This window comes from Talaromyces stipitatus, genomic scaffold (assembly GCF_000003125.1).
Source record: "Talaromyces stipitatus ATCC 10500 scf_1105507295541 genomic scaffold, whole genome shotgun sequence".
NCBI classification, from domain to species: Eukaryota; Fungi; Ascomycota; class Eurotiomycetes; order Eurotiales; family Trichocomaceae; genus Talaromyces; species Talaromyces stipitatus.
The window spans coordinates 102,655-121,778 of record NW_002990115.1 but is presented as its reverse complement, the minus strand read 5'-3'; the positions used below and the strand labels follow the sequence as shown (position 1 = coordinate 121,778).

General features: G+C 46.2%; 6 protein-coding genes across 7 annotated transcripts, besides 2 other annotated features; 3 read left to right on the top strand and 3 right to left on the bottom strand.

The window, feature by feature from the left end:
- Positions 1 to 28: 28 nt before the first annotated feature.
- On the bottom strand, positions 29 to 2,287 carry TSTA_023750 (conidiophore development protein HymA). Of its 2 annotated transcripts, none has more exons than XM_002479430.1 (5): positions 1,958 to 2,287; positions 1,834 to 1,890; positions 1,294 to 1,766; positions 945 to 1,217; positions 29 to 878 (listed from the first exon to the last, which is right to left on the bottom strand). In XM_002479430.1, exons 1-5 carry the CDS (start codon positions 1,980 to 1,982, stop codon positions 648 to 650), a joined length of 1,059 nt encoding a protein of 352 aa, XP_002479475.1. In that variant the 5' UTR covers positions 1,983 to 2,287; the 3' UTR covers positions 29 to 647. The 2 variants fall into 2 exon arrangements, with proteins under 2 accessions (XP_002479475.1, XP_002479474.1); XM_002479429.1 differs by having other exon boundaries at positions 1,834 to 1,894; positions 1,958 to 2,072.
- Positions 2,288 to 2,424: 137 nt separating this feature from the next.
- On the top strand, positions 2,425 to 4,504 carry TSTA_023740 (S-adenosylmethionine-dependent methyltransferase superfamily domain-containing protein). The gene is made up of 4 exons (XM_002479428.1): positions 2,425 to 2,815; positions 2,927 to 3,331; positions 3,403 to 3,640; positions 3,696 to 4,504. Exons 1-4 carry the CDS (start codon positions 2,572 to 2,574, stop codon positions 4,441 to 4,443), a joined length of 1,635 nt encoding a protein of 544 aa, XP_002479473.1. The 5' UTR covers positions 2,425 to 2,571; the 3' UTR covers positions 4,444 to 4,504.
- Positions 4,505 to 4,806: 302 nt separating this feature from the next.
- TSTA_023730 (uncharacterized protein) lies at positions 4,807 to 6,134 on the top strand. The gene is made up of 2 exons (XM_002479427.1): positions 4,807 to 4,860; positions 4,917 to 6,134. The coding sequence occupies exons 1-2, from the start codon at positions 4,853 to 4,855 to the stop codon at positions 5,926 to 5,928; spliced, it is 1,020 nt and encodes a 339-aa protein (XP_002479472.1). The 5' UTR covers positions 4,807 to 4,852; the 3' UTR covers positions 5,929 to 6,134.
- Positions 6,135 to 6,877: 743 nt separating this feature from the next.
- TSTA_023720 (uncharacterized protein) lies at positions 6,878 to 8,527 on the bottom strand. The gene is made up of 3 exons (XM_002479426.1): positions 7,878 to 8,527; positions 7,557 to 7,709; positions 6,878 to 7,303 (listed from the first exon to the last, which is right to left on the bottom strand). The coding sequence occupies exons 1-3, from the start codon at positions 8,186 to 8,188 to the stop codon at positions 7,219 to 7,221; spliced, it is 549 nt and encodes a 182-aa protein (XP_002479471.1). The 5' UTR covers positions 8,189 to 8,527; the 3' UTR covers positions 6,878 to 7,218.
- Positions 8,528 to 8,538: 11 nt separating this feature from the next.
- Positions 8,539 to 8,587: a sequence feature (UNKNOWN FEATURE KEY polypyrimidine).
- Positions 8,588 to 12,283: 3,696 nt separating this feature from the next.
- Positions 12,284 to 13,612, bottom strand: TSTA_023710 (GPI anchored cell wall protein, putative; the record flags this gene model as incomplete). Its single annotated transcript, XM_002479425.1, has 3 exons — positions 12,284 to 12,311; positions 12,369 to 13,320; positions 13,384 to 13,612. 3 exons carry the CDS (start codon positions 13,610 to 13,612, stop codon positions 12,284 to 12,286), a joined length of 1,209 nt encoding a protein of 402 aa, XP_002479470.1.
- A 1,847-nt stretch (positions 13,613 to 15,459) lies between these two features.
- Positions 15,460 to 15,759: a mobile genetic element.
- Positions 15,649 to 19,068, top strand: TSTA_023700 (MFS transporter, putative; the record flags this gene model as incomplete). The annotated part of the gene is made up of 15 exons (XM_002479424.1): positions 15,649 to 15,839; positions 15,914 to 16,122; positions 16,295 to 16,344; positions 16,412 to 16,441; positions 16,472 to 16,504; positions 16,658 to 16,789; positions 16,832 to 16,909; positions 17,253 to 17,403; positions 17,455 to 17,530; positions 17,598 to 17,679; positions 17,734 to 17,848; positions 17,894 to 18,240; positions 18,320 to 18,489; positions 18,556 to 18,640; positions 18,712 to 19,068. 15 exons carry the CDS (start codon positions 15,649 to 15,651, stop codon positions 19,036 to 19,038), a joined length of 2,076 nt encoding a protein of 691 aa, XP_002479469.1. The 3' UTR covers positions 19,039 to 19,068.
- Positions 19,069 to 19,124: the final 56 nt, after the last annotated feature.

Here is a 19,124-nt window from a genome sequence, read left to right as displayed (position 1 = left end):
CAGAAGAGACGCCCGAGGGTCTTGGTGGAAAACCTAGCCAATCAGACACAGGACGGATGCAGATCTTGCTGCCTTAGGTGTCGATGTAGTCGTTCTCCGAGGGGGTAGCTACAGTGTCTTCGATAGATACATAGATAATGTAAATGTGTACCTTGGGGTACTCCCCTAGGTAATTATTGTACACATTCTTTTCTGAATGAGGTTGAGGGTTTCTCGATTTGTGGCCAGGCGAGGATCTGGCTGAAATCTACACAACCCACTCGGCGAGCAAATTTATATACTGCAACAACCCTCTCAAACAGAATCAGGCGCGGTCTGTACATCCAACGAACCAGGTCCAAAAGTCACAGATGGACGAAAAGAGAAAAAGACAAGGTGCCATCTGCTAAGATTTTGGAACCAGTGAAATAACGCCAATGCATGTTCTGATAATATAACAGCTCCCAAGCGCCCAACAAAAATTCAGCTTCAGAGACCGACTCTTAAACAATAATGCGAGCGCGAAACACAGAAAGACTACTAATCAGCAGCAGCAAAAAGGCATAGGACTTAAATCATCATTTCGTTAGCTGTTGCATGGCTCAACAGTCTGTGGAGACATGCGTATGTATATAGGCCCTGTAAAGAGCAAGTCCCATTCTGTATTTTCAGGCTGCAGCAGCGTTGACACTGGGTCGCGAGGTGGAAGAGTAGCTCGGTTCGATTGGTTCACTGGGGAGAAGCTCAATTTGACGGACAAGAAAAGCCTTCTCGTCAGTGAATTGATCGTCGTCGGTGCGATCCTCTAGGAATTTGGGCAGGAACTTCAGCAGTCGGTCCCGATTGTTTATGAGAATTCTTTGCACAGCCACCGACTTGTTCGGGTTGGCGACAAACACCTGCGCCATATTTCTCCATTAGCCTATCTTATCGCCAGACTGCCAATAAAGATGTTCGGGACAAACCTTGAAAACATGAAATCCCTCGTATTGTACCATCTTTCGGTCGTCTCGAAGGAGATTCATGCAAGCTTTAAGATGATCACCGCTATCGACGTATGCTGTCATGACGTTATAGTTGGTCCGGTCTAGAAGGATTTCTCCTAGTAACTTGATACTTTGTCGTTTCGTCACGTAGGAATCGGATTGGATCAGGATCTGGTGGTATCTACCAAAGAAAAGGCTGTAGTTTGCGGATAAATACGAGGCGACCAATGTCTTATGTCGCGTCAAAAGGTCCTGCAAGATATACAGTGATTAGCTCCGTATGCGCAACAAATTGACCATCTAAGACCATTCGGGAAGAAAGTCTTACTCTAAATATGGCAAACGCATCCGCGCTCACTTCAAAACTGCCTCTATCGATCCATTCAAAGAACCTCCAAAAGATACCTTTCCCGGTTTGAGGTTGCTCGGCATTGATGTCTTTGAGCCGGACCGCCGGTTCATATTCGTTTGATTGATCGTATAGAATGAGAGCCGCTATGACATCAGACTTGACAGCTTCCTTGAGAATGGAGGCACAGGATAAGGCACTGTGAGGGTCTTCGAAGCCCCTGCAAAGTTCAATAATGACCTCGGGCCGTTGATGCACAATGTAATCGATCGCTGGGGGGTCTCCGGGACCGCTGTTTGGCTTGTACCGTAGAATATGTGTAACGATGGTTTGGGTATCCTTTCGTGCCTCAAAGGGCAGTTTACGAATGCTATGTGCCAGCTGAAAAAGAAGATCCTCTCGTAACATCGAATCGAACAGGGAGCGTACAAGGGCGGGAGTACTATCCATCTCTTCCGGGGCATTAGCATGGTGTCTCGCAGTCTGACTAGAATCATTGCAAAGTAATGATTGGCTTACCGGGCGTTCCCTGTGTAATCAATTTCATTTGTGCAAGTTGCTTAGAAATATCATCCTCTAGCTACATTGGTTACTTTTAGTCGTTCTTTTCCATGTCAATAGCCGGAAGGCATGCTACACACACCTTGGGTGACTCGGGTAAATCCCATAATTTCGATAGAAGATCTCTGGTCGTCTTGGCCAGATCTGACGGCGACCGCGGACGAGCGCTGCGATTGAAAAGAAATGCCATCGCGGCGAATTGGATGACGGTACTTGCTGGTCTTCTGAAGGCAGCGTCCGTTTACTGTTGGCGGATACAAGAGACGGTTTCTCTGGAAAGATGCAATTGAGGGCGTATCACTTATCCGATGATAAGACGGCAAAAATCCGAAAGATTTTTACCAGCACATGCGCAACTGAAAGACTGAACATGCTCAGATAAAGAGATCAGGACCTTTTCTTGAGTAGAAGCTGAGTCTGAAGGAGTTCCTGAAGGGGCAGTTTGACAACAAGCTAAGCAGCCACTTGCAGGCGGTGAGACAGGCGGGGTTGCTTGGTTGTCGGGGACTCGGGGGTCGTCGCTAGGCCAGACAATTTCCTTATTTTAGCGGGGCCGTGGCATAATAATTTTTTTCCCCTTGTCCTTTTTTTTTTCTTCTATCAATTGGATATCTTCTCTAAAGCCCTATTTCAAACGAAGTCATTTCATTTCATTGTTCGCTGGTATTTACATCGATCGGAGTTTGCTGTTTTCACATGTCGACTCCCGTACAAGACTTCCCCCCGGAGGCAGAAGATAGCTGTCGAGACAGCGATTCTGCGTCTGATAGCTTGAGTATAGCCAATAATGACGAAGGATGGGAAGATGTTGAGCCTGAGGAAGAGAGTCAACCGGTTGTGGGACTGTTCACTGCAGATGTTTACCCCGATGTCCGTGCCATGTTGAAAGATACCAAGGAAAGGTACAACTTTGACTTCGTGAAGGTGCAGAGAGATCTCGGTGTGTGACCATTCGCTGTGCTATATGTTTTGTCAATTGGTCACCCATGACTGTCTCCTAGCCTGCAAACTGATGTTTGTATGAGCAGCAACTGATGCTGACGATACACAGACCTGGACTTTCTAGGAAGCGTTCGACTGGTCAATTATTTGCGTTCGGAGATAAAAAAAGGGAACAAGGAACCATCTGTCAGCTCTACAGCTTTATTTCAGGACGATATTTACCTCAAGCCGGTTCTCGACGACGACACCTTACTTTATAGCCTGGACGACCTTACCGACGAAGTGGAAGTCGAAGACCCGGACAAGTCCAACGAGAAGCGGATTCTAGAACTTCAGGAGGAGTTAGAAAGATTGAAAACCCAGTTCTCGGAATACAGACTGGCGGTACAGAAGTCAATTGGAGAACAACTCGCTGGTACATCAGTCAATGACAACCCTGCGGGGTCTGAAATACCGAAAAGGGGAAGGATTGAAGAGGCCGATGCCGACTATTTCACCTCCTACTCGTTCAATAGTATGTTTATTCTATCTCCTTTCCTCTGATTTGGACTTACATCCTGGAAGAATACTAATGGAGGAATATAGCAATCCATGAAACCATGCTCAAGGACACTGTGCGGACTGATGCTTACCGTGACTTTATCTATGATAACAAGGGTCTATTCAAGGATAAGGTTGTCCTTGATGTTGGTTGTGGGACAGGCATTCTGTCAATGTTCTGTGCGAAAGCCGGAGCGAAAATGGTTATTGCGGTAGATAACTCCAACATCATCCAGAAAGCTCGTGAAAACATCTACAAAAATGGGTTCGAACATGTCATAAGGTATGCCCCCAAATTCGTATGTATGACTTTGAAGCAAAGCTGACGCATGTCGCAGATGTGTTCGTGGCAAGATCGAAGAAGTTAGCTTGCCTGTGCCCCAAGTCGACATCATTGTTTCGGAATGGATGGGATATGGGCTGCTGTTTGAAGCAATGCTGGACTCGGTACTTTGGGCTAGAGACCATTATTTGGTCCCAGGAGGGCTGATGGTTCCATCACACACCACTCTGCGTATTGCTCCGTACGTGGACAGTGATTTTGTAGATTCTCATGTGACTTTTTGGAAATCTGTTTACGGCTTTGACATGTCCAGCATGCTCGAAAACATCCATGATGAGGCCATCGTTACTACAACCAAACCCGAAACTGTGGTCGGCTCGTCAGCTGTCTTTCTACCACTTCCGCTACACACAATAACGGTTGAAGAACTGTCCTTTGTGAAGAGCTTTGAAGTGACACTTAAAGAAGACATTCCTGGACTTGACGGATGGAATATTTGGTTTGACACTTTCTTTCTGCCTTCTCCTACATTCAAGTTCGACGAAAATGTCGAGCCTTCAGAAATAAAGAAGAAAGGCCTGATTGCCTTTACTACTGGTCCTTTTGGCACCGAAACGCACTGGCAGCAATGTGTGCTTCTTGCAAACCATAGCGGAAAAGAACCTACTCTGCTCAAGAAAGGACAGACCATTAAGGGCAGTGTCGGTTATCAAAAGAAGGAAAAAGGCTCACGGGCTCTCGATATTGAGGTTCTCTGGGACATTGATGGTAATCAGCAGCGGCAACTTTGGTCATTGCAGTGAAAACAAATCAAGGACTTAGAAGGCCTTATATCCTATTCTTTGAATCATTAAAAATATCTTACGTGACATTCTTTTGTGATTGAGACGTAACTAAATCCATTATCCCAGTATGTAATGCCAACGAAGACTTAGTCTTCATCATAGACCGAAAAGAAAGAAAGAACCAAAAATTCGTATAAAAGATTAAGTAGATACACGCCCTTGTACTTAGATGCTTCCGAAACTTAGGGTGGAGCAACAGATTGGTGCCTGAGGCTTAAATCTCCTCTTTGGTGCCTGATAAATCAGGCGTCACATAGGTACAGGCCACTCCGGCATTGATCATAATTGACCAACAAACTGTCTTTTCATCGTCTCTCTTTCGCGCCAATTCCCTCTATTGTCATGCTTTGCTGAGTTATACTCCAAAATGCCACTGTGAGTACTAGTATATTCTTCATCTCCAATATCAACTGCTGACTCTGCCGAAACAGACATCTCCTCGGCAAAAAGTCATGGAACGTGTACAACCCAGAAAATATCGCGCGCGTCCATCGTGACGAGGCGCAGGCAAAAGCTCGAGAAGAAGAAGAAGAGCGGCGCATGCAAGAGATTGATGCAGAGCGTCGAATACAGTTACTGCGCGGCGAATACCCTTCTAATCTACCTCCCTCAATTCCTCCTGCACCAACCGAGACTGCCCAGCCTGGATCCTATGGCCGACCAGAATCAGAATTTGGTGTATTTAGGCATAAGAAACGGCGACGAATTGCAGGAGAAGATGATACGGACCGCGATATAAGGTTCGCAAGAGAAGACGCTGTTCAATACGACGCGAGGCGGGATGAGTTGCTTTCGTCCGGGCGAAAAGGGAAAAATCGCGAGGAACACGTTCCTATTGTAGATGGTACTGGTCACATTAACCTGTTTACTGAGGATATGACGCGACAACAGAGAGCCGAGAAAAATGCGGAAGCGGAAGCTGAGAAACATAAAAAACAACGAGTTTTTGAAGACCAGTATACAATGCGTCTGTCTAATGCGTCCGGCTTTAAGGAGTCTGCCGGTCAGACACCTTGGTACTCCGCGAATTCTAAAGATGCGCAAGCCCCAAATGCAATGCGAGGCACTGATGTTTGGGGAAATGAAGATCCTCTGAGGCAAGAGAGGGAGAAGGCTCGCACGAATGCAAATGATCCTCTGGCAGCAATGAAATCTGGGGTTCGTGGGCTCAAAAATTCACAGAGAGAACGGAAAGAATGGCAAAAACAAAGGTTACGTGAAATAGAGGATTTGGAACGAGCTCAGAGATCTGAACATCGACGGAGAAGAAGACGAAGACCACATTCTCCAGACTCCTTGAACAGCCTGGAAGGATTTTCACTAGATAAAGACAGCAGGAAGCATTCGGATGAGTCGCATGAAACGCTGCGGCGGTCTCACAAGCATGAATATCAAGAACATCAACGTCGTCATCGACATCATCATCGGCGCCATCACAGTTGATTATATTGGGCACTGTTCATTTTATGGTCTCGCAATTTGCTGGGCTGGTCGCAGAACTTTAGTCAATTTTTATACCGGGATTATGACTATTGCGATGGGCAATTATAGCATAGCTTCCGGCTATGAACCCTGAGGGCATGGCAGGGTCTAGTTGTCTGCCAGATCCACTTTTAGCAGACCTGAGGTATTGTGTCAACGAAGGTAATACGAGCATGTAGTGATCTGCGATAGTGTGTGCAATTCGAAGCCACGGACATTCGGTAACATAAATACAAGTTTGTCTGAACCAAGGACTTTTTTATCGGGAAGAAACAGGAATGAACGGGAGAAGATGTTAACTATCTAATAATGAAAGGAATTGATCTAGGCTTATATTAAAAGCTAGCGGCTACGAGTCTAGCTTTGAGGATCCCAGGCGTTGTGATGAGAATGTGATAAGACATGGGGTTAACACACCCCGGGCTTGTTAACTCGACGGTTCGATGATTCGTGGCTGATAGCTTCGGAATGTTTCAAAGCTCCAGTATCCTGTGATATTAGCAGATGTGGACACTGCTTCTGGATCGTGGTTCAAATGTCCATTCCTGCATCGGTGGATTATGAACATGGCAGTGAGCAAGAGGTCTTAAAAGCACATAATTTTTGACATTTTATATTGAAGTTTAGTTAGTGAACACTAAACGAGGGCCATCAACTTTGTGATTACGTGCATAGGAAGTGAACAGGGAGAAAAGGAAAGATTAGGAGGTAAATGACTCAATCTAGAAGGTAGTATGCGTTCTGAGGGTTAATCAGGGAGTTGTCTGAATTAAGGCTGCTCTCAGGAAGTGGTAGTGTCTCTTACTTAGGAAACTCGAAGCCCTAAACTAACCAAAAAGGGTCATAACTCTCAACCATCTAGGGCTGTAAACCTTCTACAATCCACAAATTACGAGTGCAAATCCTGGATACGCCATTTACGTCCTGTATGGTATTGTTTTCATGTGACTGTAAGGAGATTACACGAGATATTAAGACAAATTATCCACCCAAAAGCCGTCCTGCCAGACACAATAGCCATCCGTAACGGAAAAAGAGAGCAGGAGAACGAAATTACAGAGTCATACATGACCAGAGACACGAAGAAATGGGAAACCCCCGCAGAATTCTGGGCGAAAACGCAAAAACCAGTCACAAAAAATCCTTTCCAAAGTCAACCCAGCCGTAATATTTCATTAGCGTCATTTCATTAGTCGTCATTACACGTCGTAACGAGGTGTCAAATGTCAATTTCGCGAGGGGTTCGAAGAATCAGAAGTCGTCATCGAAAGCATACTTGCTGGTCGCTCGCCGGTACTCCTCTGGATGCGCTTTCTCCGCCTTGGCTTTCAGGGCACTAATCAGAATCGTCTGTTAGCAAGCTCGATCTGGCGCAATCAAGCCCAATCCGTCGTAAAATTCCTGCCCAATCATCCTCCTGAATGGTGCGTTCCTTGCATACAGCGCACGCGCGCCAAGAACTGCTACAAGGGCGGAGGAGTCGCTTCGCGAATGGTGGAGCGGAGCGGAGCGGAAGACACCGTCCTGGGAACGAACATTCCCGGAACGCGGCAGTTGTCCTTCCAAGAATGCAAGAAGACAAAACTCACCTCACGCGTCTTGACGTCCACTCGAGATCTCTCTTCGTTTCCCGTGCTGCTTTCAATCCCTCGTTGAAGCTGGATCGTACTCCCTTCAAACGACGCTGAGCAAGCGCCTGAAGTTCGAGCAATTCTTGCTGTTTGGCATTTAAGTGTCCCGACCTATGGAACCATCTCGTCAGTTGCATGCAAGGCCTCAATTGTGCTGTAACTCGCTCCACCACGAATCTGACAAGACTCCCACGCTCGCGCTCTGCTCACTATACAGGAGACGCGTTTTACAAAATATTCAAATCAAGCAAATAGTGGCTGTTGAATTCGAGGACTCACGTTTGCGCCTGTGTCTCTAGCCCCCGATCGAGCGGCATTGGATCGAAAGAACTGTGGACTCGATCATTTAACATGTCGACGATGTCGACACCGGACATCGCACTGGATTCATAATCGCCATTAATGCTACCGGAGTAGCTGCTGGTATTGGCGCTGTAGCCGGTTGTCCGACTGCCACCAGTTGTGCTGCTGTCTGAAAAGTCTGCTGGTGAAGCAGCAACACGGCCAACTGGATATAAACCCGCTGGTGCAGGTGCTTTCGAAGGCACGTTCGTGGCCATGCTCGGCTGATAGTATTGGTGAGTAGCCATTGTGTGATTTGTAAAAGCTTTGCAATGTATATCAAATGTGGAATAAGGAGTTGACTAAGTAATTATGGTTGCAGTCTCCAAGAATATGCTCTGATACTTATATATCAGTCGCGTGACTAAGTATGCAAGGTCTTTTTCTCCAACGCAACAGAGTAAGAGGAAAGTATTTGTGGTTGAGGTGAGTAAAGTATCCGGCTCTGTGAAGGGACTTGTAAAGGGGAGTGATAAGAAAGGAAGAAGGAGGACCATGATGAAAAGAGGAACATGACCAGGCTTTTATACCCACTATCGGAGAGTCCTGATTCCGAACACTACGGAAGGACCTATGTGCAACCAATCGTCAGTGCAAAGAGAGGGGGATAAAAGGAGAGAGGGAGGGGGAGGGGGGAGGAGGGAAGGGAACAAGTCGGTGGCCACAATGATGAGCACCGGAAACTGGATCTGGACTCCCGATGCTCCGAATATGTCTCATCACTTTGCTCATCAGCTCCAATCAGGCAATCTCCTTTCATCTAGGCCTCCCTGACCCCGCTCATGGTCGGAGGGAGGGTGAGAAAGAGTTCAGCCATATGCGCTCCTTTTTGTCAACGACCCCCACCCAGGCCCCGTCCCGCTGTTCCAGCCATTGAGATTCATCCTCTCAGAGGCCAGAAAATTGAGCGAGGAAGTTGGAAGATTAGTGCTAGCGTGCTTCCGCCGGCATATTCTCGCGTCCGCTGCCTTGGCTTGTGTTCAATTGGACACATGGTTGGGCTATCAAAGACTCCTTCGGACCGTAGCGGATTTTGGCGGCGATAGCTACCCAATGTTGACTAAGGCGTCTGAGGATGAAGAGGGGAAGCAAAGAGGAAGGGGGGTTGTCAGGTATTGACAATGGATATATAAGTCTGGAGCCGAACACATCATCATGTAGAGAATTAAAGGAGTTCCCGCAAGACTTTTCGAAATATAATCCATAACGTTGTATGTATGTTGAGGCTCTAGCGGCTTTAGATGGGGACACACAAAAGCACTAGGCAATGAATTTACGATACATCAGTTGCATATATGAAGGTACGTATGACCGGAGTTCATTGCACCATGTGTGAATGTTCGGAATCCGCTGACACTTCCACCTAGGTACTGCAGTCTGCTGGTATAAGTTGAAAAGTCAATCGATACTATGCCGAGATCAGACTGACTAGTGCGTCATTTTCACTAGTACAGAGTTCTTCCAGAGCCTGGTTCTGTACACTGCAAGACGACAAGATGCGACGTCAGCATCTGAATGCTAGTCTAGGTAGGACCGTCAACGCAATGAACCTGAATGGGCAGAGTGAAGGAATTGAAATAAGCAGGGTATCAAAGAGGTTGGCTGGGCCAAGAGATTAACATTGCGGGACACGTTTGCCTACGGAACGTCGGTACAGCAGCGGCTCCGAACAACACGAGCGCACCGCATTAAAACTTGGAAATACAGTGTCAGCATATCCTCCGAGACCCTTGAATTCAGTGCTGTAACAGGCATCGCTTTCTCATCTATCCTAAGGATTCGATTTTTCTGCTACTATCTTACGGGATAAGTCTGTTTTCCGACAATAAGCGCTTTCGCTGAAAATCCAGAATTTATCCAAAGTCGCGGGTCGGGAAAACAGCGCCAGAGGAGCTGCAAACTCTCTAGGCGTCCAATGGTGTGGCAGCAGGTTGCAGAAACTGGAAGTATTGCCACCTGTCATTGGTATCATTGGGCGATTGTGCTTCCAGAAGCATTGATTGAGGCCGCGAACATTCTTGCATTTCCGGGGTGGTGCCCAAAACCTCCCCAAGAAAGCAAGCCTGTTTGACATTGGCGAAGGCTTTGAGATACCTAGGTAATCCAGGACATTGGACTTCCAATGATATCGCTCATAGTCTGTAATCTTGGTTTGTTCTGCCTGCTGATTATTTCGAATCCATCACGTCAGAATTGTAATCAGTGACGAGTCTATCCTGTGTTCCTTTGGTTTTACAATCAATTACATATGTTCCTCAATGTTACGGATCCGAATGACAGTCGAGGTCAAAATGGTGTAAGTCCCTATGTCCGGCGCCCACCCATTGGAAAGACAAACAATGCGCTTTGCTGCGATGCTGGAGAACATTGATAGTATGTGGTTTGACGAAATCATTACTCTGTTGATCGCCTGAGATGTATCAGCAGGCATGCAACGTACCTTACAAGTAAGGAAGCTGTGGCTTCTTACAAGGTAGTAATTTGGACTTCCTTCCGATGCCCCTAGAAGAAAATAACAGTGCAGTTGATCCATCGCGAGGACTGCTCTAAAGATGAGTGATGGCCATTATCATTGTTCGTGGGAGCACCCTCTTGATATATGCCATGGTATTCCCCTCACTTGATTTGACCATTCTGACAACGCTGAATGAAGTGCTGTCCTATTCAATGTACCGACGAGAATGGACCCGCTTCCTCATACTTGCGCCAACACATCCATCTGCTACTTCTGCATGTATGATCTGGCTATACGAGAAGTGGCCTATCAACTTATTCTTTTCTACTATCCTAGCCTTACTAGCTGACAGCTTGAACCACATATGGGCTGGACGTTAATGGCCTCAGCCCTTTGGCCAATTCTGGATTGTGTTCTCTGGCTCTTAACTTCATCCGTGTCCAAACATGATTACAGTAATCTTGCTCTGCATATTAGGGCATCGTTGGGACTATCGAAAAGAGCAAAGCAATAGATCACGAATAGCATCTGTGACTGCCAAAGCGGGTTAAAATTATGTACGTATTGAACAACGCATACTTACGTTGTCCTCAAACTAATACGCTGTTTCTGCATGATAAGGTCGTATTGAGGTATTATAGCTTCCTTCAATTCCCTCTTATACCCTGGGCACTTGTCTTTTGAAGTCCGCTACTTCAGCTCAGGATCGCCTTCAAAGCATGTATCTGCGTATGGCGAAGACCGGTGACTGAGCGCTTATATAATACCACAAAATTCGAAATGGTACAACAACTATGTGCTTTCAATTACAGACAGGGATGTTCAGCAAGATACGTATCCCGTCCTGACGCCACGTCTCCACCCCCACCACACACACTTGTTTGGTCTCTCTGCTCCGACTTCATGGTTACTTGTATGTAAGTCATTTCATACCGCAGCTGACGGCTTTACCCGTATGTTACCTACCCAGGATAGTCTGTATTCGCACGACAAAGTTGTCCGATGCTATTTCGATCATGGGGTAGTAGTACATAGGCTACTGGTAACTGAGGTGCCCAGGTATTGGTACCCAAGAAAGAATCGACCGGAAAAATACCAATCAGGCGTGTTGATTGATTCTCACCATCAAATTAGATGATGATAATTTAGCTTTCTACACCGCTCGATTGAATTTTCGCCTCGCTTCATTGTGCCTTACTCTGTACTTAACTTAAAGTGCGATACGTGCTCACTCGCATCATAGTGGAATTTGTCCGTCGATCCATAAGAGATTAAGCTGCTCTATTTGTGTCTGACCTTGCGCAAATAGGCCCGTTCTGCAGGTCGTAGATGCTTGATCTCCGAGCAAATTTGTTCCCTATACTTGCTTGAATGGCTTCTAGGGACATAGAGCGCTATTCATCCTCTTAGAAATATCGCAGCCATTACCCATAAATAATTTATAATCATCGACTTTGTATGACCGTTAGTCAGCCCATGGGTAGCAGACCGGGAACAAGAATAGACCTCTGGAAGCTTTAACGGATGATCAGGACCTAGCCCTGGAGGTATTCAGACAGTACAGCAGAGTACAGCGATCACTTTAAAGAAGGTGTTAAGAATCTGGAATAACAAAATTTGATTAAAGCCAAAATTTTCACGTTATTATAATTAGTACTATATAGTTTCAGTATACCTTGCTAAACTATTTTGTTGGATGTTGTTGATGTTGACAATATCCATGGATTTATACTCAAGTGCTGGCTTCTCCTCCAAAAATTTGCAAAACAAAATATCACTCCCAAGCTACTTGTCTGACGGTTCAATACGTACTCATGTGCCGTAAGTATATCAATACAGTTCAATTTTCAGCAATGAAACGACCTGTTTCACTTGTATTGCCTTCCATTCAGCAAGTAGTAATGAAGAGGCCGATCCTATGAATTGTCAGTATAGAACTTCGAGACAACACCGAAAAAGAACGAATAACATACGGAGAGGGGTTGAAATCTTCGAAGAAACTAAAATCAGTGGTTCCGGCTTCTTTCAGTTCAAACGCTATGGCCTGACCTGAGGGGCACGCGAAAGTAGAAATCACATAAGAATGTCCCGGGGCGATGGTTGTCACACCGAAGTCCGTCTTGACAGAAGGGGCATTGTTGAATGTTGTAGATTCTGTTGCAAGGGAGCTAAGCTCCGCAAAGTCCACCTTACCATCACCACTAAAGGTAAACGAAGAAGTTTGTAGATCCTTTTGTTCAGGAAAATGGAAGACCAAAGAACAGGTCTTGCCGGCATCGGAAGCTGGGATATCAAAGTTGAAAATGGTGGAAATGGTAGAAGTTATTTTGGCATTATATTGAGTACCAGCTGCCGTGCCAGGGGAGGACGAGTCGATGGGAATAATGAGATGAGGAAACTCGAAACCACCCTGTACGAGATCGGTGCTGCATGGCGTGCCACCGCTTGGTGGTGACGGTCCGCTTGTTTGGCTTGGAGGAGAAGTCGGCTTTCCCGGGCTGGTTGGGGCAGGAGCACACACTGTTTCTGTTGCAGTGACCACGACGACGGGAGGCCCTCCAGTGGGGCCTCCAGAGGGGCTTCCAGAGGGACTTCCAGGAGGACTGGCAGGAGGACTGCCAGTAACGCTGCCGGGTGAACCGACAGGGGGAGTTGCAGAGGAGATCGGTGACGCAGAAGCCGCTGGTGTAGTCGGCTTTGTTGACGACGAGGAAGGCACACATTGATCGGCTGTGAGACTGACATGGACACAGCCTGTCACGTCGCTTGGTGGAGGGTTGGTGTAGATGTTGAATGCGCCATGATCACCGGTCTGACAGGCAACAAAATCGGGTGAACCATTAGAGGTAAGCTCACCAGAGCTGTTGATAGAGAATCCTGAGTCAGGAGTAGCTCCCGTGTCACATTGCAACTGGGTTGTAGGAGCTACATCATGCAGATTAGTCAGAACATGACCCGTATAATGGTAGAATAAGAATGAATACTCACGTGTCAGAATACACCCACGCCCGCTGCTGTCAGTGATGGTGCCTCCGGGAGTGATACAGAATGTGGTTGGCGACAAGCCACCACCGATACGGTTCTGACCATCGTCTAACTGACCAACCGTGCCGGATGTGCCGCCAGATGCAGTCAAGGTAAAGCAACAAGTGTCATCACGAATAGCAAGAGCATTGGCCCCAGCAGCAAGTGCTGCAACAACAGTAAAGGATTTCATGATATTGAACCTAATTGGAAGTAAACGACAGTTTTCAATCGTAAAGCTCGAGACGTTTTAAGATACTCAAGCCACGACCCTTCGTATGTGTCGAAGAAAAAGTTATCTTGTAGGCGACCTGAATGCAATCTATTTATAATTTGGGAGTGTAGATGGACAACGTCATGTTGGCTGCTGCACCTAGGCGTTACATTCGGAAAACTCGGGATCATAATAATATCATTGATAGAGGGCTTCATCTTGTTTGACTCTGCTCTTGTAGGTAGACCCAAGGAACAAAGGTGAATGATCCAAGAATGATCATGCACTGTCAAACCGAGCGAGCCGATGAAAGGATAGTGAGGACTGTACCGGGCAATGTAACCAATATAAACGTCATGTTGGGGCTCCCGGATCCTCATGCGGAGAATCGCAGTCAGCTGTGATTCAAAGAAATAGACAGGCCCACTTTGCAAACCTACTTTGCAGTAAACTGTTTAGTTCTCGCATGGAAGGAATATATTGTCAGTGATCAAAGGGCTGGAATCTGTGGGAAAAGTGAGACAGTCTATAAGAGAGTGTATGTAGTTCTCGCCCTTTCACATCCCATATACAATTGGCTTGAACCAAGGAAGCAGGAAGTCAATGTCAGACCACATGTCATAGATAAAAGTATGTGGTCAATAAAACCGTTTCGACCGCCAGCCCAGGCGATGATTCGTTGCATGACAGGCCGGATAGTCGTTCCATTGGTATGGTTGTGGATCTGGTCAACTTGTTGGACCTTTCTGGCACTGCAAGAATCAACTGGGCCGGTATCCGACCCATCGATCAACGCATGCAGCTGGACTAGTGATGTTATCCTGAGGTTCTTTGAGCAGGAGTCTGTATTATCTTAATAAAACTTGAGAGATGATTTGCAACGAATGTTTTGTTGTTTTTGATCTCTTTTTGCATCATAGTGTGGGGTCTTACGGTGGATTTTTTAGTTTGGTCGGACTACATTTTGGCCAACCGTAGTTAGTTATGCTGTATAAGTGGGGCCTGTAGCAGGATTGAGTCTGGACCCTTGGTGGTTTCTACCAATAAGAAGAGAATTTTCAGTATTTGTAGGATGGTCTTTCAGTAACTGTATTGTGATTGGCTATCAAATCGCCGCCAGGAACCTTCTTTCCAACTTCCAAGCATGCTGTAACCAATAGGAACAGTGGATTCCAACAGGAATTCTGGAATCGCTAGTGCAAAACAAACAAACAATACGTAGTGTCGATGCCTCAGTCATCATCTCGACAGTCGCTCTTTCTGGTACAAGACTACACAGAAGGATGAATGACATGTAGATCTTGTTGCAACCCCATTCAGGAAGGACTGTCATTCTGATTTGACTGATTTGCAATGCTGAGGAAGCACTGACGACGAAAGGCGGCGATGTTTCCCTAAATAGAAACAAAGCAATGGGTCCTCGTCAGTGCGCGATTCAGCGAATGTTTCAGATGGTCAATCATCCTTACACATGTTTAGGATATCCTTGCAACTTGACTGCCATGGTCCAACCTGTCTGATTTTCTCTTACTAGTTAGAATGCATGTCATGGTCGTTTGTAGGCTGGAACTGGAACCTGCGGCTACCGGTTGTTGCCTTTCTATAGAGCCTGACATTGTAGTAAGGCTGTTGGCCATTTGCAAGTTTCTATGATAAGTGCATCACGGGCTGTATTTTGATCAAGTATTGGCGCTTCATTTTGTAAAGCTTCTGTGTGAACCATACGAGGAATCAACCCTAACCCTGGGTTTGAACAATAGGCCGCGTAGCGTTCTGATTCTGGACGGGCATGGAAGTCATCTTGCTGCTGAATTCGATAAGATTTGTGCAAAAAACGAAATCATTATACTATACTCTGTATGCCTACACACGCTTCACATCTTCTAGAACCTCTTGATGTTGCTTGTTTTGCGCCTCTAAAACGAGCGTATGGGAAACATATTGAGATGAGATCATGACTTGGATTCCACACAGTTAACAAATGGGACTTTCTAATAGCATTTTCAACTTCCCGGATGGAGGCCTTCAAACCTGATACTATTCGCAATGGATTTGCGGCTTCATGTTTAGTGTCTCTTGATCTCCAGCTTGTCTTTCAAAAACTTAATTCCGGCGAAGACTCCAACGCCACCAGGCAGTTCATAATGATCCTCAGATTCAAAATACACACCATAATCCTCGACAGTTGCAACGCAAGGCGAGATCGGTCAAGGAGATAATTAATCAAGCATCAACAAGTCCATCAACTAAGGCTTCGACATTTGATACCTTCCGCCGTAGCCTTGAGAGACTAGTACATGACTCCCTGCCTCTAGCGCAAGAAAATGTCGACTTACGTACGGGTTTCGCACAAGAATACCTCAAGCGAAAGCGATCCACGAAGAAAATTGTTCATCAAGGCTCTCTAAATGCAGAGGAAGCTCGAGGGTTTATTGCAATGCCGTTACGGGTTCCTTCAATCGCTAGAACCGCGGTATCTGGAGAGGCAAGTGAGGGAGAGGGATCTCACAGACGGCCTTCAACATGTAGTGATTGTCATATAATTGGTCATACACGTACTTCATGTCCCAAGCGCAAGAATTAGTTAATATATATATGGGACTTTTTTGTGTGGCATTGATAATCAAGCTTCGAATTAGATATCACGATATTTTAAGTGAGAATTTTGGGGCGGTGTCCAGATGACCCGTGGAGTATGTTATCTGAGGGAGGTGAGCTGAGCGAGAGACAGATGAAGTACATGTAGAATACCCAATCAAAGCGCACAAGATGAACTAGTGGGCCTCAGGCAGCCACCGCAGTGAAGTTGTGTGTTCTTATTGGTGGATATTGAAATAGGGTCCGGGAGTGGATCTTGGGGTGTCGGAAGCGGTGAATTTGAGATGTTCTTCATTTTGGAGTAATTCATTCACTCTAAAAGATTGACTTGAATGCAATCACTGCTTTAGCAATACGCAATGTCTAGAAGTCACCCTTTGAATAATCGTCACGAAACATATGTTATCTCTAAAACCTGGTATTCAGTCCGTTCCTCATCATTGCGAACATCGTGCAAATACTCCGCGTGGCACAAACCAATCGGGGATGCTTACTAGTGTTGTGCTGGGGAACCGGCTTAGTTACTATTCCCTACCTGGTCATGTACTGCACGCTTTGGTATGAACTCGGCGATCTGGTTGACTCAATACGTGGAGTGAGCGCGGGGAAGCATGCCTAAACCATCGGGGAGGTCGCCGAGCCGAAACGGATAGTACGTGCGTAGTAACAAAGGGGAAAGTATGTCTTCTTTCCCAGATTCCTCTTTTCCCCAATGTACTTCAGAAACACAATTCGTCACTTGAGAAAAACGCCGAAATACAGAAGTCTGTAGTGACTTGGGACGCTTCCATCACACCCCTTGCTAAAAGCCATTTTTCAGGCTTTTCTCTTTGAGCCTTCTTCTCCGACTTCTTCATTTCCTGACGGCCCTTTTTTCGCTTATAGATCCGTCATGGCCGGTGTTGATTCTAATATCCACAAAAAAACCATTGAAGATGTTGAAGCCGATGATTTGCAGGCATGTTTTCGGAAGGCATAACGCCTGTCTGAGCTCTAACTAACTTAAATCCCAATCGTACAGGAGAATAGCTTGAGCACGCATGAGAGCCTTGAAGACGCGGATAATCTTGACAAGACGGCCATCAGAAAACTAGTGTGGAAGCAGGATCTACGCATCGTTCCATTGTCTGCATTTATCTATCTACTGTGTTACTTGGATAGGTCGAATATTGGTATGTGAGGTTGGACGTCCAAGACCACCGCAATTTAGCTAAGAAATCCAGGGAATGCAAAAATTCTGAACTCAGATACACATAATGACCTGCTAACCGAGACCCATATGACAAACTATCAATATACGTGAGTATGAATCTATCACGTTGACAAGTTCTGTGGTTGAAAACCGGTATTGATTGCTATTGAACAGTGTTGCCTTGATGGTCTTCTTGATCGCCTATGCGCTATTCGAAGTTCCTTCGAATTATCTGCTGAAAAAGCTGAGACCTAGCGTGCGTTACCAGACCAGTAAACCTGCGATTCAATATATTAACAGCGCGGACTAGCGATGGATTGCCTTTCTGATGCTGTCATGGGGTGCGATAACTATGGGCTTAGGAGGTGCTAAAAACAACGCTCAGGTCACCGGAATCCGCTTCATACTCGGTGTCTTCGAGGCAGGTCTTTTTCCCGGTCTGGTCTACTATCTTACATTCTGATACCGAGTCTCCGAGAGATCAATTAGAGTCGCTCTTATTCTTGCATCCGCAACTCTTGCGGGAGCATTTGGCGGCGCAATAGCCTACGGAGTGGGCCATTTAAATCAGTCACATGGACTCTCTGCCTGGAGATGGCTCTTCATCATTGAAGGCGCCCCGTCTTGCTTTTCCGCTCTTCTTATATTCTTCTTACTCCCAGACTATCCGGAAACGTCACATTGGCTTAGTGCCCAGGAGAAGGACCTAGCGAAAAGGAGATTACGTGTTGAAGGTTCGCAAGGGCACGCCAAGGGGATGACATGGGAGGATGCGAAAAGTGTGCTGACTGAGTGGCGCCTTTATGCACACTATGCTGTACGTACCCCAATCTTTACAATTGATCGGAGGGCGATAGCAGATGTTGTTTGCTGAGAATCATTTCCGATCTAAACAGGTCTATTTTGGCATTTCGACCCCGTTCTCGAGCTTATCATTGTTTACACCATCTATCACTGCTGGTTTGGGGTACGAGGGTTTGAGAGCCCAGCTCATGACGGTACCGCCGTATGCGGTGGCGTACGTTGTTACGATAGCTGTGGCAGGTTCGGCTGACTACTTTAATGCGTAAGTCGAGGAATGATCTAAGATACGGAAGATACCCATTTGACTTGTACCTCTAACCCTCTCTAGTCGTGGTATTCACTCTGCTATATTTTCTTTCATCGGGGCTATGGGCTTCCTTGCCTCAGCTGTTCTACCCCCAGACGCTTATCAGGTAGGTTTGTTTGCATTAAATGTCATGCATACCCTTCTCCCTTCTAGTACTACGTGCTAAAAATGCAATAGCATCGCTATGGCTGTCTCATTGTCGCTGCCAGTGGTTCCTTCTCATGTATCCCTCCATTGCTCGGATGGCTCTCCTCCAACCTAAACACTACTGCTTCTGCCGGTCTTGCGATTGCTCTCAACATCTCTTTTGGCGCACCGGGCCAAATCGCTGGGGTATGGATATACAAGTCGAGCGAAGCCAAAAAGGGATACCCAACTGGTCACTGGACAAATGCCGGGCTATTACTTTTTGTAACTGTAGGATGCATCTTGCTCCAGATTTACTACATGTATATGAACAAGCGTCTACGGAGACTGCCTGGGTCGAAGTTATACGCATATTAATATGGCAATGTCGATTCGGAGATTGCCATATTGATACGACTGGCTAGATCGGCATGTATAGCAAGTCACGGTGCTTTTGATTGGCA